Here is a 19,519-nt window from a genome sequence, read left to right on the forward strand (position 1 = left end):
GAGAGAGAGAGAGAGAGAGAGAGAGAGAGAGAGAGAGAGAGCGATTATGCATTTTACTATATAGCCATCTTTAGTTGCTGGATTACTAACAACCTTCCCAGGTTTAGCCACAAGTTGTGTATGAGAGAGAGAGAGAGAGAGAGAGAGAGAGAGAGAGAGAGAGAGAGAGAGAGAGAGAGAGAGAGAGAGAGAGAGAGAGAGATTATGCATTTTACTATATAGCCATCGCTAGTTGCTGGATTATTAACAGAAAATCCTTCCAGGTTTAGCCACAAGTTGTGTGTGTGTGTGTGTGTGTGTGTGTGTGTGTGTGTGTGTGTGTGTGTGTGAGAGAGAGAGAGAGAGAGAGAGAGAGAGAGAGAGAGAGAGAGAGAGATTTTGTCAAGTGATTATGCATTTACTATATAGCCATCTCTAGAGCCTTGTAATATTTATCATTCTTTTGCAAGGTTCACATCTTAATTGTGTTTCTTTCCTTGTTTTAGATGTTACCAGCATTGCAAGGGAAGTAACTTCCAGTTGGAATGGCGTTCATGATTACCCAAGTGGATCTCCATCGATGGTCTCTGATTTCCCCGTACCCGGTGAACCAACCTACTCTCAGTCAAGCCAGTCACCTTACGGTACAAGTAGCTGTACAACCCTTGATGAAAATCATGCAGAGGAACAGATACTGAATAGCCCCAACACATTGCACTCTGGTTCTCAGGTGTCTAACTGTCTGCAGCGCTTTTCTAAAGAGAGTCTTTATGAGACAGCTCTGCTAAGATCTCCACTAGACTTCTCTGAAGACTTTGCTCAGGCTCTCCCGCTAAGGTCTCCAGCAGAGCGCTTTGAAGGTTCTCCTCAGGCAGCCCTGCTAAGATCCCTAGCAGATCACTTTGAAAATTCTGCTCAGTCAGACTTGCTAAGGCCTCCAGTATACTTCTTTGAAGATTCTGCTCAGGCATCGCCTCTAGCTGTAAGCGGTTATCCATCCTCTAGTCAATCTGAGACCTTACCAGCTGATGTTTTGACTGGAGATATAGCTACAATCAAGAGAGGTGCACAAGCGTGTCAAGAACCACAAAAGAAAAGACGCGGTCGGAAGCCAAAATCGGAGGAGGAAAAAGCTGCGGCCCTTGAAAAACGCAGGGGAAATAGAAGTAGAGCCAAAGTGTATGAAATTCAAAAGCCATTTGAGGATAAAGAAATGGAAAGAAAAAGATTAAATGCTGTCAACTCTAAGAAACACCGAGACCAACAGAAGCAGCTGCAAAGGGAGATGGAAAAACAGTTAGCCGACACATCCATCGAGCGAGATATCATGATGCGAGAAAATGAGGAACTGAAAAAAGATTTAGATAATGCATTAGGACAGCTTGGTGACACTATTTCAGAGCGAGATATCTTGAAGCAAGAAAATGAGGATCTGCATAGAAAGCTGAACGCTGCGCTAACCCAGCTCGTGACGATTCAGAGACGATATGGTGTTCGAGATGTTCCTGTTTAAAGCATTATCAAAGATTACTGGTTCAAAAGAAATGAATCTTCAGTATTCCTTGGCTGTCTATACAGCCTGACTTGGGTGATTGCCCCAGCTGACATTTTCATCTGTCATGGACCAAGAGATGATTTTTACAATGAGAATTATGATAGCAAGAGGTCTATTCCCTTTTGCCATCTCACACTCATTACAGTTTGTTCTTAAATAGCAAGAGGTCTATTTCCTCTTACTATTGACACATACTCCAGACATTATTGACCACATATTACTCACTACATTTTTATCACATGCCACATACTACTCAGTACATAAACCTGGTCTTTTCTCATCTGGCTAAATAATGACAACACTACCTTAATTTACACTACCAGTTAACATATGAAGGGAACTGGTAAATCCCTTGTGTGATCTACTTCATCTAATAGGTACACCATTTTGTCATTTCAGGGATTTACATGGAAAATTAATACCTAGTCATTAATCAACCAGTTCTTGTGAGACTCAGAGTAACTATGATTACTTAATGGGGAATTTAATAAACTATTTTTTTGCATTTCAAACAGAGATTATAAGTTCAATTCTTAACAAAATCATTCAGGTAGCACATTTCTCAGCAATAGTTTATCACTGATTCTGGTACGTATAATTATTTCACTACATTAATGTATTTACCTCTTATCTTTTTCAGATGCTCAAGATACCACTGAATGTAAAGGCAAGATTTATAAGTAATAATATAAAAATGGTAAGAGTCGGTAACTAAATCCAACGCCTACATCTTGACGGTAGCGTTTCTAATAATTTCTTCGGTGAGTTCACGGCTCTGAGCTTCAAACCCCAAAGCTTTTCAAGGATCAAGCTTTATTCGCTATGTTTTGTGCCTATCGACTTATTAATATCATTGCTCTAAAAGCTTCTTTACATATAATATAACTCTGTGATAAGTTTATAGACTTAGCAAAATTGGCATTTCATAGCTGTTCTTGTTCTTGTTCTTGTTGTTGGGCGGAGGGATTTGCCTTTCCATCGGCACCTCCTTGGGTTTCTTCTTTATTTTAATTCTTTTATTTTCTTCTCTCTTTTTTTCCACATTTGATAGATATATTCTTTTCTTTTCTTTATTCCTTCTTTCTTGAACAGCACGTTTCCTATTATCTTCTTCTTTTCTTCTTCATACAGCTGTTGCAATTCCACTATTATTCTTCTTTCGTCGCTGAGGTCTGGACACTCAAGAATGAAGTGGGCGAGGTCTTCATCAACTGCCCCACATAGTTTGCACTCTACCCTACCTCCCGCTTCATGTCTTTTCCTATCGATTAATTTCAAACAGTTGGCCCTAGCTCTATCCATAATGATAGAATTAGGTTTGTTGTCATAAAACATTTCTTCTCCTATTTGCCCTTTTCTTGTTCGTATATTTCTAAACTATTTTTCTCTTTTATCTCATCCCTCCACTTTTTACCATCTACTTCTCTAAATTTGGCCTTACAGTAACAACTGTTTTGATAACTGAAAGAAATTATTTACATGTAGGGAAAATTAACCTTAAATTGCTAACTGTATAACTATGTAGAAATTTGGATCCTGGTATCATTACTTGAATCAACTTATTAAAATATCCATCTACTGACATGCTAAGACTCTTCTGGTTTACTCGTGGTATACCTCTGGTGATTTCACTAACCTTGTTAAAACCTTTAGCTATCTTTTATATCAATACTCAATGCTAGAGGTTTTTTATACTTTATCATTAAAGGTTTTTAGATTTCAGTTCATCATTGAACTTCAAAGTAGTTGTCCCATACAATCTTTGACTTGAATCAGCTAGTAGTTGTCCCATACAATCTTTGACTTGAATCAGCTAGTAGTTTTTCCATACAATCTTTGACTTGAATCAGAAAATTGTTGTCCCATACAATCTTTGACTTGAATCAGCTAGTAGTTTTTCCATACAATCTTTGACTTGAATCAGAAAATTGTTTTCCCATACAATCTTTGACTTGAATCAGAAAATTGTTGTCCCATACAATCTTTGACTTGAATCAGCTAGTAGTTTTTCCATACAATCTTTGACTTGAATCAGAAAATTGTTGTCCCATACAATCTTTGACTTGAATCAGCAAATAATTGTCCCATACAATCTTTGAGTTGAATCAGCTAGTAGTTTTTCCATACAATCTTTGACTTGAATCAGAAAATTGTTGTCCCATACAATCTTTGACTTGAATCAGCAAATAGTTGTCCCATACAATCTTTGACTTGAAACAGCTAGTAGTTTTTCCATACAATCTTTGACTTGAATCAGCTAGTAGTTGTCCCATACAATCTTTGACTTGAATCAGCAAATAGTTGCCCATACATTTTTATATTAATCACCAAATAGTCTTCCCATCAGGAACCTGGTTCAAATTATAAGTAAAAGACTCTCCAATTAGTTCTGCTATGAAAGTAGGAGTGAGAAGTGTCTGAGTATTTCGTGATTTTATATTTGAGGATTTAAAAGCGGACATCATAGAGGTGATACATGGATGCAAAAGAGTAGAAAGCAGAATTTGTTGAAAGCATCTAGAAAAATCTCATCTTACCTAATGCTAGTTTATTACTTTCTTGTAAATTGTAATTTTTATAGGATAATTAAAAGAGCATTCCCCAACTGGTAGTTAATGTCATATCAAATAACACATGACTGGGATTACTTTTTTTCTATCTTATTTCAATCTAACTACTGAAAGCATTGGATGTACTCTAACTAAACTCACTCGCTTGCTAAACGTGAGCTGTATTAGTAATCAAACATTTATTTGTTAACATTTCGTAGATAGAACAGAGTTATAATTCCCATCTCATACTACCATTTACTAACTAACTTATAAATATTCTAGGAACCGAAGAGCAGGAAACTATGAATGGAATATTGGTAGTAAAGTTTCTTAAAAAGCGCTATAGTCCATTTCTTTTAGCGATGCATAATTGCACCGACTCGCGGCGGTGCCCTATTACTTCGGAAAAGTTTCCGGATCGCTGATTGGTTGGACAAGATAATTCTAACCAATCAGCGATCAGGAAACTTTTTCGAGCTAAAAGGGCACCGCCGCGAGTCAGTGCAAATATGCATCGCTAAAAGAAATGGACTATAGTCCAGCTCGCTTCTACCAATATATCCAGTTACGTTTGTCTACATACACCATCATCATCTCCTCCTACGCCTATTGACGCAAAGGGCCTCGGTTAGATTCCGCCAGTCGTCTCTATCCTGAGCTTTTAATTCAATACTTCTCCATTCATCATCTCCTACTTCGCGCTTCATAGTTCTTAGCCATGTAAGCCTTGGTACTCCAACTCTCCTAGTGCCTTGTGGAGCCCAGCTGAACGTTTGGTGAACTAATCTCTCTTGGGGGAGTACGAAGAGCGTGCCCAAACCATCTCCATCTACCCCTCATCATGACCTCGTCCACATGTCTACTTACAAGTTTAAAGGTTTAAAGGTCGCTCATGAATGGCAGAGGCAAGGGACAGTGACATTGCCCTAGCAATCAGGACAAAGCCCTAGAGACTGACCATATATTATATGATCAGCGCCCAAGCCTCCTCTCCACCCAAGCTAGGACCGGGGAGGGCCAGGCAGTGGCTGCTGATGACTCAGCAGATAGACCTATAGGCTCCCCCAAACCCCCCAAACTTAGCTCACAAGGATGGTAAGGTTGCAGACACTAATGGCACTAACGAGTCTGAGCGGGACTCGAACCCCCGACTGGCAAACACCAGGCAGAGACGTTACCAATCAGGCCACAGCTTACTATATAGTATAATGCCTCTCCCTTGTCCACCTTAACAGCTGATTTCGAGGTATATGGGCCATAGGATACTGAAATACTGATCTTTTTATAGCTTTCCACTCTCTTCTGTATATCATCACCGCCTCTTGCTTGCTTGACATTGCATGAAACATGCATTGTTGCTTCGTATGAAGCAAACACATTATTTCACAAAATTACTGTCTCATAATCATTTTAAACTCTCGTTATTTCTCTGGAAATTTCTTTACCTGACGGGGAGACATTTTAATGTCTGTCTGTATGAGTGATCATGTTTTAATGTCCTGCCATTATTATTATTATTATTATTATTATTATTATTATTATTATTATTATAATAATGATAATAATAATGATAATTATTATTATAATAATAATTATAATAATGATAATAATAATGATGATAATATTTATTATTATTATTATTATTATTATTATTATTATAACTAGCTAATTCATAACCCTAGTTGGAAAAGCAGGATGCTATAAGCCCAAGGGCTCCGACAGGGAAAAGTAGCCCAGGGAGGAAAAGAAATAAGGAAATAAATAAACTACAAGAGAAGTAATGAAAAGTTAAAATAAAATATTTCAAGAATAGTAACAACATCAAAACAGATATTTCTTATATAAACTATAAAAAGATACTTATGTCAGCCTGTTCAACATAAAAACATTTGTTGCAAGTTTGAACTTAATAACTATGAAATTCTAACGAAATGAAATTCAAATCAATGCTTTGCTTAAATTGCTTTGTGTCGCCTTTCCTTCTGCATGAATATGTTCTCTGTCTTTTATATTCTCATTCGCCCTGGCTTCAGTGCTGTTCCCCAATTTGTATGTAGTAAGCACGGTTACCTTTCTGAAGCACTTATCTTCGCCCTTTTTAGACCGTAGTCTCAATTGGCTGCCCTGCCTGACATCGCTGTAGACCCCAGTAGCTCACGTTCCTGTGTTGTACCAACCACTAGAGGCCGCTTTCCCACAGGCGAAGTGTCATGGCGAGGTTAGGCCTACAGTTTGAGACGTGTGAACTGTATGTTTTTAAGGGTTGAAGTACCTGTCTTTGTATGACTAATTCCTCTTTTGAAAAGTTTTTTTAGGGTTGAAGTACCTTTCTTTGTATGACTAATTCTTCTTCTTTTTAAAAAGGAAATTCTTCCGAACGTTTCTTCCACATAATAAAAACTGACTTTGAAAAATACGTTTTCATTGAAATCCTGATTTGTTTCACTGGTGATGCTATTTCTAAGGTAGAAATCTAATCTTTCTGATAAGAGAAATAACTTAAAATTATTATTATTATTATTATTATTATTATTATTATTATTATTATTATTACTAGCTAGGAAAAATAACAAGATGCTATAAGCCAAAGGGCTGTATACATACATACATATATATATATATATATATATATATATATATATATATATATATATATATATATATATATATATATATATATATATATATATATATATATATATACAGTATATATAGATTAATATATATATATATATATATATATATATATATATATATATATATATATATATATATATATATATATATATATATACAGGTCTTTGATTGTACAATATTTCAATCACTACTATCGAAGCATTTCAGTAAAAAACACAAATAGCATTGAAAATCTTTCCACGCAACAGCATCTACCAGAGAGAGAGAGAGAGAGAGAAGGAAAAGCAAACATCTACAATACGTATAGACTAAAATTATAAGGCATGAATAATATATCTTTTTCAACTTTTAGCAATCAGGAAAAAGTCCTTTTTTGAAATTCGTCGAAGAAAGTTTAAGCAAGTGGTTATATATATATATATATATATATATATATATATATATATATATATATATATATATATATATATTTATATATATATATATATATATATATATATATATATATATATATATATATATATATATATATATATATATATATGTGTGTGTGTGTGTGTGTGTACTATACAAACTTATATTCATTGAACAAACCTAAAAGTCATTGCCTTAGTGAAATCGTGGTCCGGAACTATCCCGAAAAACACAAAATTCGACCAAAATCTATCCATGATTTCTAGAAGGGCAAATAACAACAGCAGAATTAATGAAATTTATATATGAAAATTTGTTGGTAAGCTAATAAATGAAGAGAGAGAGAGAGAGAGAGAGAGAGAGAGAGAGAGAGGAGAGAGAGAGAGAGAGAGAGAGAGAGAGAGAGAGAGAGAGAGAGAGAGAGAGAGAGAATAATTCTTTCTATGCGTTCCTGAAATTGTAAATAAAAAAAGAATAGCTTATGATATTAGCCATGCTTGCAACTACTGGCAACTCAACCTTTGTGGCGGTTGCCATATGATGTGTACTGCATTTTAGAAGTTTGATAATTTTCATGAACAACTAAATGTTTTATTGCTGTGTTTATCATAACTTACAATGGAACTAAAGATATCACACTATAGAATGTATATATATATATATATATATATATATATATATATATATATATATATATATATATATATATATATATATATATATATATATATATATATAATCTTCCACTATGAAACACCAATAGTTTTTTATCAATGAAATTATGTCATTCTTTAACAATGAACATAACAATATGTTGAGGTGTGGTATGTCACTATTATTATATTTGGTATAAAAACATGAACAAATATCTCTCTCTCTCTCTCTCTCTCTCTCTCTCTCTCTCTCTCTCTCTCTCTCTCTCTCTCTCTCTCTCTCTCTCTCTCTCTCTCTCACACACACACACACACAATAGCGCTTCAATTAACTAGATTTGTTTTAAACCTAAATGCAAAATATAAACACTGGAAAGGTTCAAATGTGATTGATTATTATTATTATTATTATGGGGTCTTTTGACTGGCCAGGCGGTATTATAGTGGATCCTTCTCTCTGGTTACGGTTCATTTTCCCTTTGCCTACGCACATCTACAGTGAATAGTCTGGCCTATTCTTTACATATTCTCGTCTGTCCTTATACATTTGTCAACGCAGATTACCAAACAATTCTTTCTACTGTTCAGTGGCCACTTTCCTCTTGGTAAGGGTTAAAGAGACTCTTTAGCTATGGTAAGCAGCTCTTCTAGGAGAAGGACACTTCAAAATCAAACCATTGTTCTCTAGTCTTGGGTAGTGCCATAGCCTCTGTACTATGGTCTTTCACTGTCTTGGGTTAGAGTTCTCTTGCTTGAGGGTACACTCGATCACACTATTCTATCTTATTTCTCTTCCTGTTGTTTCGTTATAGTTTCTATAGTTTATATAGGAGATATTTATTTTATTGTTACTCTTAAAATATTCTATTTTCCTTTTTTCCTTTCCTCACTGGGCTATTTTCCCTGTCGGAGCCTCTGGGCTTATAGCATTCTGCTTTTCCAACTAGGGTTGTAGCTTAGCTAATAATAATAATAATAATAATAATAATAATAATAATAATAATAATAATAATAATAATAATAATAATAACATAGCCATTTACGAGAATTTAGGGAGAGCCGGTGTGTAACAGGGTCCTCCCACCATCTACTACTACTACTGTCCCCACGTCTGGCCGCTGGCATTGTTTACATCACAGACCAGCAAAAAAACATTTTCTAGATTTTGAGTTTTTGTGGTAAAAAAGGTAAAAATAATTCACTAGTTTTCAAATTTTATCTTTTCATGAATTCAATTTTACCACATTATTCCATTTTTCAGAGGTTTTTTGCACATATCAAATTAGTTAGACGGTAATTTTGACAATCCTTAAACTAAGGCACCATATAGTAAAGTAGGGTCAAATCTATTTTTATTTTGCAAGTTGTCTATATCTTATAGACTTTATTAATGTGTAGACAGTTATTCAGAGATAATTTGGTATAGAAAATAGCTTGTGTATATTATATTTGCCGTGTATTAGCCTTGATATACTTATACATTTGTTGAACAGTAAATGTCGAAACATCGTGTGCCCGTAAATAAAGGACACCCTTTAATTGATCATTTGTCAAGGGATTGGATGTCCCCTTACACCCTCCTCCCTTTCCTAAATTAGCTAAAAGTGTAATATTCTTGTCTTATAATGAGTTATAACCGAATGGTGCAAGGGTAAAGATATACAGTACATGACTGGGAGCCTATTTATATCAACGGCCAGTTCCTCCCTTGTGCAAAGAAAATGGACACCAATAAACCTCAGCTTCCAGACCTAACCTAATCTTCAAGCTGTGTCCTTGTTATTATTATTATTATTATTATTACTTGCTAAGCTACAACCCTAGTTGGAAAAGCAGGATGCTAGAAGCCAGGAGGCTCCAACAGGGAAAATAGCCTAGTGAGGAAAGGAAACAAGGAAATATGAGAAGTAATTAACAATTAAAAATACAACCCCCCTTACACTGCCGTATTCTTAGTCGGCAGTCACCATACATACAGGTGGCGGCTATCATACATACACCCCCACAACTGAACGTTGCATTGGGATAAATATACAGTACTCAATTTACGGAGGCCTGGTAAAGATATATAGTATTCAGCTGAATGGTGCAAGGCTAAAAGTGTACTGTACAGTTTTTTACTGAACGGTGCATGGATAAAGATATACAATACTCAACTGAGTGGAGGACAGATAAAAATATACAGGGTGTATGTACGATAGCAGCCACCTGTATGTATTATCATGTCAAACTTAGAAAACGGCAGTGTAAGGTGGGTCGAAGGGGCGTGTTAGCCCCCCGTTAGGTAAGTAGGTAAGGACACGGCTTGTAGGGTAGGTTAGGGGGGAAAGTTTAGGTTAGTTGAAGAACTGGCCACTGATATACAAAAGCTCCAAATATACAGTTCACAACTGAATGGTACATGAGGAAAGATATACAGTACTCAGAAATCTTTAAGAGTAAGTGGCAATCCTAAGGGTATGAAGTTTTGTATTGAATAATTGCTCTTTTTACATGATTTACACTACATTGTTACATTGCTCACGTATTTATCTTGGTACCAATGGGTCTGCCCATCCATACCATTGTTGCGATTAATGACATCGCCACAGAGGTCATAGGTTTAATTATAAGTAATTCTATGCCCACTTTTACGCACTTAAGTTTCTCGTCAGTTCGCCAAGTTTTCAGTTGGTTTATTCCAGCCAAGACTTCGGTTATGATGCCTAACCTTATCTAACAGTTATCTTGATTGCTTGATTAGTAGAGTCCTCACAGGCATAATTTCGGCTAAGAGGTATAGGTCCGAACCGAACCTACAGCTTGAGGGGGATGCCAATGGCAGATAGGATTATTTTGGTGTTTAACCTGGTTGATATAATAATTATTTTTGCTGTTGAGTTATGTAGACAATGGAAAAATTTTACTGTACAAAAATTCTTCAACTAACAAACTTAACAGGTTCCAAGAAGCTGTTTTTAAGTCTAATTTTGTTTAATTTTTGGCCTTGGGTAGGCTTAACCTAATTCACATGCTTATGATTTTCAGCTGCCAAGGTCAACAAATAGTCCTGTTGTATATTGCAAATGTCATTTTGCCTACTGCAATTAATTATATTACAGTATCTCATTACGAGTTTATGTTACAGTATCTGATATTTATGATATCAGTTGGGTTTGTTTGAATCTCCGAATGTTTTTAAGTTGAGGACATTCAAATATAGTTAAATTCTAATGTCGTACGGCAATGAAACTTTAAAGCAATGGAAAAGGCAGTGCACATGTTGTATCAAGGGAAGAATAGCTTATTTTTACTATTGAAACATATTTCTTATTTTGCTGGCTCTCATCCATATTATGTACGTGTGACGGTCGTGTCATGACACGTGTAGGGCTTTTTGTTCCTACACGAATACAGACCATTGTCCGTAAATAGTAGTATGACGTCATCTGGGATTAGGGCTGGAATGGGCAGTATTATTTAACCCTTTTACCCCCAAAGGGCGTACTGGTACGTTTCACATAACCCATCCCTTTACCCCCATGGACGTACCGGTACGTCCTTGCAAAAAACTGCTATTTATATTTTTTTGTATATTTTTTATATTTTTTTTTTTTAGAAATTTCAGGCATTTTCCAAGAGAATGAGACCAACCTGACCTCTCTATGACGAAAATTAAGGCTGTTAAAGCATTTGAAAAAAATATACTGCAAAATGTGCTTGAAAAAAATAACCCTTGGGGGTTAAGGGTTGCAAAGTTCCAAATAGCCTGGGGGTAAAAGGGTTAATGAGGTACTGTAGTTATAGCTACCGGCAGGTGGCTGGAAAGCCTCGCCCACCTGTCAGTTAGCAAGGCGAGCTCTTTGGACTTCGGCTGCAAGCAGTAGACACGTACTCTTACTGCCTCTCAAAATTTTGACTTTCTTGTCCTAGAATTAATGGATAGCCTTATAGATATGTTGTTGATTTCAGATAAATCCGAATGAATTAACAGAAAATTACAGGGATGTGCAATGGTTTCTGGGTAAAGCTGTGAATGCATGTCAGGTTTATGTGCAATTTTTCCGTTGATCTAATCAACCTTTTGCCTTTTACTGGGAGCTTGACTGGTTGCAGTTAGCCCCTTGCTACAAGTGCCTCTACATTGACGGAAACCTAAACACAAGGATCTCGGTCTTCCTTTGGGATCACTGTTGCTTTGGCGTGGTACCTGTTGTGGTCTCTTCCTCTGTGACAGCTTCATTTATGCTTTCCAAAATTTCAACGATGAAAAAGGCTGTCAAGAAGAAGCCTGTTTGATTCTCCTTGTCTAATTCTTCTTCCTCCTCTGCTTTGTCTTCTTTAGATTCTTCAGATGCTGCTACTTCTAAGAAGACATCATCGATGAAGTCAAGGAAGACCAATTGACAGGAGTCACATGAGATTCTGACTGATCTCTCCCTGCACACATGTGAGAGAAGGGAAGATGTATCAGTACATGGTAGTTTACCGAGCATACCCACTGTCAGTTGGGATGAAGGGCTTAGCTCATTTCCCTTATTCTGGATACTCAAACAGTCTTTCTTCTCCTACACAAGAGACAGTAACAAGAACCATCACTTACAATTAAAGGTGTCGCAGTGTATGATACAAGACCGTATACTCATGCCGTCAATGCTTGGTCTCGTACAGTACCAAGCACTTGCATAGCCAGTCAGAACAAAGGACGCTGTCCTCTTTGCAACCAATAATTGGCCGCTACATGAAAGGTCATATAATTGCAGTACTGAACGGTATAATCATTCTTCTCTTAATTTCCTGGTTACCATAAGTACTCCCAAGCACCTCGAAGTAGGGAACGAGGATGCCTGTCACCTATTCTTCCCCTGCGTGACCAGTCCACGCTCCGGGAACTTTACAGTGACCACCCAGGGCCGCTCGGTGCTCTTATGAGAACCGAGATGTTTCTTCGCATACGTGGGATTGTCGTCAAGATTCTTCGCCACCAGGTGACCAGTATGTACCCTATCTTCCGGTGAGTCGTTCAATACTGCCCTCACTGTAATGCATCACAAGCAATGATATATTCTGTACTTTTCAATATTAATCTTACCCGATGATCATGTAGCTGTCACCTCTGTTGCCCGACAGAAAAATCTAAGGTCGGGATACACCAGCGATCGCTATACAGGTGGGGGTGTACATCAACAGCGCCATCTGTCGAGCAGGTACTCAGGTACTTCTTGTCAACAAGAACTCAATTTTTCCTCTGTCGTGCCACCGGCAAGACCTACTTGGATACGCTGTTATTTCTGGAGTTGTTTTTCACGATTTTGGTGATGTATTCGCTCTAGATTTTAGCTTTCGCTATTCAGGAACTATTATCATTAGCTTATCAAGCTTTTTGATTAGATTTGGATTAATTGTTAATGAACTTTGCTAGATTTTGGATTTCCCCCTTGGCTAATTCAAGAATTCAAGATGTCTGACCATTCTCAAGTCCCTAAGTACAGGCAGTGTAGCGTTAGGGCTTGTTCTAGGCGTCTTCCGAAGGCCTCCATAGATCCTCACACCGTTTGTTCCAATTGTAGGGGTAAATCCTGTCAATTGGAAGATCGATGTGAGGAATGCGCTGGGCTTTCGGAATTCGATTTTAACGAATTCCTAAAGAATGCACGTAGGCTAGAGAAGGATAGGATCAGGAGGAGTTCTTCTCGCTCGTTTGATTTTTCCTCTCCCCATGCCCCTCAACCTACTCATTCCCCTGTAGTGGTGACTCCCGACCCTGCTACTAGTGCTCAACCCTCCATGGCGGACATGATGCGTGCCATTCAGGCTCTTGGTGACAGAGTGGAGTCATTAGCTAATGACCGGAATCAACTTTTGGCCGATGTCAAAGAGTTGAAAGCGAAAAGTGCAGTGGGAAGTGTAGTGAGTGCAAGTGAAGTGCAAAGTGTCAGTGTCAGTGTTGCGCATGAGGGTACATCTGTTCGTGCCAGTCGTCCTCCCAGTCCGGGACCTCTTGCAAGCTCCCAAGCCCAGGGGAGAAGCAATGTCGAAGGACCAAAGGGTTCGACAGGCCTTGATCAGCGTACGGATGTACCCTCAGTGGTTGCGGACGTATCTGTCAGAGATCGTCCCATCCACAAACAGACGAGTGAGCCCACTCATTCCTCGTCTGTGGAAGAAGTTTCTAGGAAGAAACGTTGGACCAAGGTCTCACGACCTCTCAAGCGTAAGGTCCCTTCCGAGCGAGTCCAACGGCCCAGGTGTAGCCACTGGGTCAGTTCGGACTCGCCGCAGTCTTCCGAAGACTGCACACCTCCCAAGAGAGGTAGAGTGGTTCCGCAGCAGGCAACCACTCCGTCTGTTGCCGCACCAACCACGGTAGACCCTAAGTGGTCCATGCTGCAGACTATGCAGTCTCAGCTTGCTTCCTTCATGCAGGAGTATCGTGCTGAGAAGGTTAACACTGCACCTGTTAAGCTACAACCTGCCACGGTTGTGCGCTCAGCAGATACTGCGGCTGCCTGCTCCCACACTCCACCTGTGAGAGCTCCACCACGGATGCGCAGTCGACCCTCCCAGACGCATGTTCATGCTGCACCCTCCGTTGACATGCGTGAGCTACCGCATCAGCAGTGGGAAGGTGCTGTCAAGCTGCCGTGTTTTGACGCAATGCGGCATGCTCCGCAACCCACGGCAGTCCCTCCCACGCACCAGCACTCCGCTTTTGTTGTTGCCAGCTCGCAGACTGACCAGCAGCGGCATGATGTTGGATCCGGTGCAGCTACGCATGCACCCGTGCTGCCGGATTCAGCCGTTCAGCTCTCTGCTCCACCTTTGCCACTTCCTCCTCAGCATTCGGATGATGGAGTATCTGATGACGACGAAGCTGCGCATTTGGACGATCCGCACTCCGACTTAGAAGAACCCAAGTCTATGCCTCCCTCCTTAGACTTTAGGAAAGTCCTTGCCCTGTTCAGGGACTTGTATCCGGAACAGTTTGTGTCTGCAACCCCGCGCTCTCCTCCCTCCGAGTTCGCTTTAGGCATGCAGTCAGCAGCTCCTGCCTTCACGAAACTCGTTCTCGCACGCTCATCCAAGAGAGCTTTGAGGGTAATGGGAGAGTGGTTGCAGTCCAAGAAGCAACTGGGAAAGACTGCTTTCATCTTTCCGCCTTCCAAGCTTGCTTCCAAATCTAGCGTCTGGTATGCCACGGGAGAGGAACCCGGCTTGGGAGTTCCTGCCTCTGCCCAGGGCGACTTCTCAAGTCTGGTTGACTCTCCCCGCAGGCTGGCTATGAGACGATCTAAGATTTGCTGGTCCTTTTCTGACATGGATCATCTGTTGAAGGGAGTTTTTCGTGCTTTTGAGATCTTCAACTTCCTCGACTGGTGTTTGGGAGCGTTAAGCAGAAAGACTTCCCCTTCGGATAAGGACTCTGCCATGCTTATCATGTCTAGCATGGACAAAGCCATTCGGGATGGGTCTGGTGAACTTGCGGCTTCGTACGTGTCTGGAGTGCTTAAGAAGAGAGATCATCTTTGCTCCTTCTTGTCTGCGGGGATCACTCCATGCCAGAAGTCGGAGTTGATGTTTGCTCCGCTTTCCAAGTGTCTCTTTCCGGAAGAGCTGATCAAGGGGATTGCTGCCTCGTTGATCCAGAAGGATACCCATGACCTGGTGGCGTCTTCCGCACGTAAGGTCAAAGCTTTACCTTCCGTGCCTAGACCTAGGATGGACACACCAGCGTCTAGGTTCATCCCGCCCTTTCGTGGCAGAACCTCCAGCAGAGGAGGTACCCGTGCCGACAGTCATCGTGGCAAAACGAAGAAGGGTTCAAAGTCCTCAAAAGGCAGAATCTGACTGCCTACCTCTCCAGACAGCAGTGGGAGCCAGGCTCAAGAACTACTGGCAGGCTTGGGAGAGCAGAGGTGCAGACGCTCAGTCTGTGAAGTTGTTAAAGGAGGGGTACAGGATTCCGTTCTGGCGCAGTCCCCCTCTAGCAACTACTCCCATCAACCTCTCCCCCAACTACAAGGAGGAGGACAAGAGGCTAGCTTTGCAACAAGAGGTGTCTCTCTTGCTACAAAAGGGAGCGGTAGTCATAGTCCGGGACCATCAATCCCCGGGCTTCTACAACCGTCTCTTCCTGGTAGCGAAGAAGACAGGAGGGTGGAGACCGGTGCTGGACGTCAGTGCTCTCAATGCTTTTGTCACCAAGCAGACGTTCACAATGGAGACGACGAAGTCGGTGCTAGCATCGGTCAGGAAGGAAGACTGGATGGTCTCGTTGGACCTAAAAGACGCGTACTTTCATGTCCCCGTCCATCCAGACTCCCAACCTTTCCTAAGGTTCGTCTTTGGAAAGGTCGTGTACCAGTTCCAAGCCCTGTGCTTTGGCCTAAGCACGGCACCTCTTGTGTTTACCAAACTGATGAGGAATATTGCCAAATTCCTTCACTTGGCAGACATCAGAGCCTCCCACTATTTGGACGACTGGCTTTTAAGAGCTCCGTCAAGTCGTCGCTGTCTGGAGAATCTCAGATGGACTATGGATCTGACCAAGGAATTGGGTCTCCTGGTCAATATAGAGAAGTCCCAACTCGTCCCATCCCAAACCATTGTCTATCTAGGTATGGAGATTCAGAGTCGAGCTTTTCGGGCTTTTCCGTCGGCCCCCAGAATCAGTCAAGCCCAAGAATGCATCCAGAGCATGCTGAGTAGGAACCGATGTTCAGTCAGGCAGTGGATGAGTCTAACAGGGACACTGTCATCGCTGGCCCAGTTCATCGAGTTAGGGAGACTCCACCTCCGCCCCCTTCAGTATCATCTAGCTGCTCACTGGAGAAAGGACATGACGCTAGAAGCGGTCTCAGTTCCTATATCCGAAGAGATGAGGTCTGCACTGACGTGGTGGAAGAACAGCATTCTTCTCAAGGAAGGTCTACCGTTGGCTGTTCAGACCCCCGACCACCTTCTCTTCTCGGACGCATCGGACACGGGCTGGGGTGCGACACTGGACGGACGGGAATGCTCGGGCACGTGGAATCAGGAGCAAAGAACACTTCACATCAACTGCAAGGAGCTATTGGCAGTTCATCTGGCCTTGAGAAACTTCAAGTCCCTCCTTCTAGGCAAGGTGGTGGAGGTGAACTCCGACAACACTACAGCCTTGGCGTACATCTCCAAGCAAGGAGGGACTCATTCGAGGAAGTTGTTCGAGATCGCAAGGGACCTCCTCACCTGGTCAAGAGATCGAAAGATTTCGCTGGTAACGAGGTTCATTCAAGGCGACATGAATGTCATGGCAGATCGCCTCAGCCGGAAGGGTCAGGTCATCCCCACAGAGTGGACCCTTCACAAGAATGTTTGCAGCAGACTATGGGCCCTGTGGGGTCAGCCCACCATAGATCTATTCGCTACCTCGATGACCAAGAGGCTCCCGATTTATTGTTCTCCGATTCCGGACCCAGCAGCAGTTCACGTAGATGCCTTTCTTCTGGATTGGTCCCATCTAGACCTGTATGCGTTCCCTCCGTTCAAGATTGTCAACAAGGTACTGCAGAAGTTCGCCTCTCACGAAGGGACACGGTTGACGTTGGTTGCTCCCCTCTGGCCCGCGAGAGAATGGTTCACCGAGGTACTGCAATGGCTAGTGGACGTTCCCAGGACTCTTCCTCTAAGAGTGGACCTTCTGCGTCAGCCGCACGTAAAGAAGGTACACCCAAGCCTCCATGCTCTTCGTCTGACTGCCTTCAGACTATCGAAAGACTCTCAAGAGCTAGAGGCTTTTCGAAGGAGGCAGCCAGAGCGATTGCCAGAGCAAGGAGGACATCCACTCTCAAGGTCTACCAGTCAAAATGGGAAGTCTTCCGAAGCTGGTGCAAGGCGAATGCAGTTTCCTCAACCAGTACCTCTGTAACGCAGATAGCTGACTTCCTTTTACATCTAAGGAATGTAAGATCCCTATCAGCTCCTACGATCAAAGGTTACAGAAGCATGTTGGCAGCAGTCTTCCGCCACAGAGGCTTAGATCTTTCCACCAACAAAGATCTACAGGACCTCCTTAAGTCTTTTGAGACCTCAAAGGAGCGTCGGTTAGCCACACCAGGCTGGAACCTAGACGTGGTTTTGAGGTTCCTGATGTCAGCAAGGTTCGAACCGCTTCAATCAGCCTCTTTTAAGGATCTCACATTAAAGACTCTTTTCCTCGTTTGCTTAGTAACAGCTAAAAGAGTCAGTGAGATTCACGCCTTCAGCAGGAACATAGGTTTTACATCTGAAACGGCTACATGTTCCTTGCAGCTTGGTTTTTTAGCTAAAAACGAGCTTCCTTCTCGTCCGTGGCCCATGTCGTTCGAGATCCCAAGCCTGTCCAACTTGGTTGGTAACGAACAAGAGAGAGTACTTTGCCCAGTAAGAGCTCTTAAGTACTATTTAAGACGTACAAAGCCATTACGAGGACAATCAGAAGCTTTATGGTGTTCTATCAAGAAACCTGCTTTACCGATGTCTAAGAACGCAGTTTCTTATTACATCAGGCTTTTGATTAGAGAGGCCCATTCTCATCTGAAGGAAGAAGACCATGCTTTGCTGAAGGTAAGGACACATGAAGTTAGAGCTGTCGCTACTTCAGTGGCCTTCAAACAGAACCGTTCTCTGCAGAGTGTAATGGATGCAACCTATTGGAGAAGCAAGTCAGTGTTCGCATCATTTTACCTTAAAGATGTCCAGTCTCTTTACAAGAACTGCTACACCCTGGGACCATTCGTAGCAGCGAGTGCAGTAGTAGGTGAGGGCTCAACCACTACATTCCCATAATCCCATAACCTTTTTTTTTTAATCTTTCTCTTGAAATGCTTTTTATTGTTGTTTTTTGGGTTGTACGGAAGGCTAAGAAGCCTTCCGCATCCTGGTTGATTTGGCGGGTGGTCAAATTCTTTCTTGAGAAGCGCCTAGATTAGAGGTTGTGATGAGGTCCTTTAGTATGGGTTGCAGCCCTTCATACTTCAGCACCTAGGAGTCGCTCAGCATCCTAAGAGGATCGCTAGGCTCAGTAAGGAAGACGTACTTAAAAAGGCAGAGTAATGGTTCAAGTCGACTTCCTTACCAGGTACTTATTAATTTTATGTTTGTTATTTTGAATAACTGCTAAAATGAAATACGGGATACTTAGCTTCTAATGTTAACATGTATGCTGGTCTCCACCCACCCCCCTGGGTGTGAATCAGCTACATGATCATCGGGTAAGATTAATATTGAAAAATGTTATTTTCCTTAGTAAAATAAATTTTTGAATATACTTACCCGATGATCATGAATTTAAGGACCCTCCCTTCCTCCCCATAGAGAACCAGTGGACCGAGGAGAAAATTGAGTTCTTGTTGACAAGAAGTACCTGAGTACCTGCTCGACAGATGGCGCTGTTGATGTACACCCCCACCTGTATAGCGATCGCTGGCGTATCCCGACCTTAGATTTTTCTGTCGGGCAACAGAGTTGACAGCTACATGATCATCGGGTAAGTATATTCAAAAATTTATTTTACTAAGGAAAATAACATTTTATCAGACTTTTGACGGCGGGAGTTCCAAAGGCAGCTCTGTTTCTGAAGGGGGCCCAGATTGCTGATTGGGCCCTGCTTCCAACCTCTTTAATCCTAGAGCACGTGTATGGTCAGAAGGGTCATGCAAGAAAGATGGAATAAAAACTTGAATTCTTAAAATATTCAAATCTGAAGAGTACACTCTGGGTTTGTTCCTTTG

At 41.1% G+C, this 19,519-nt stretch overlaps 1 protein-coding gene and 1 long non-coding RNA gene across 2 annotated transcripts in view; both read left to right on the forward strand.

Moving 5' to 3' along the window:
• LOC137622629 (uncharacterized) overlaps window positions 1-2,182 on the forward strand; it is a 2,429-nt gene extending 247 nt beyond the window's left edge. Inside the window, exon 2 of the mRNA XM_068353234.1 lies at window positions 486-2,182. Within this exon, the coding sequence (XP_068209335.1) occupies window positions 486-1,492 (1,007 nt within the window). The 3' untranslated portion in view covers window positions 1,493-2,182. The remainder of the gene's footprint in view (window positions 1-485) is intronic.
• A 6,738-nt stretch (window positions 2,183-8,920) lies between these two features.
• Window positions 8,921-19,519, forward strand: part of LOC137622807 (uncharacterized) — an 86,374-nt gene continuing 75,775 nt past the window's right edge. The window contains exon 1 of the long non-coding RNA XR_011040480.1: window positions 8,921-8,977. This is a non-coding gene — a long non-coding RNA (uncharacterized lncRNA). The remainder of the gene's footprint in view (window positions 8,978-19,519) is intronic.

This window comes from Palaemon carinicauda, chromosome 29 (genome assembly GCF_036898095.1).
Source record: "Palaemon carinicauda isolate YSFRI2023 chromosome 29, ASM3689809v2, whole genome shotgun sequence".
NCBI lineage: Eukaryota > Metazoa > Arthropoda > Malacostraca > Decapoda > Palaemonidae > Palaemon > Palaemon carinicauda.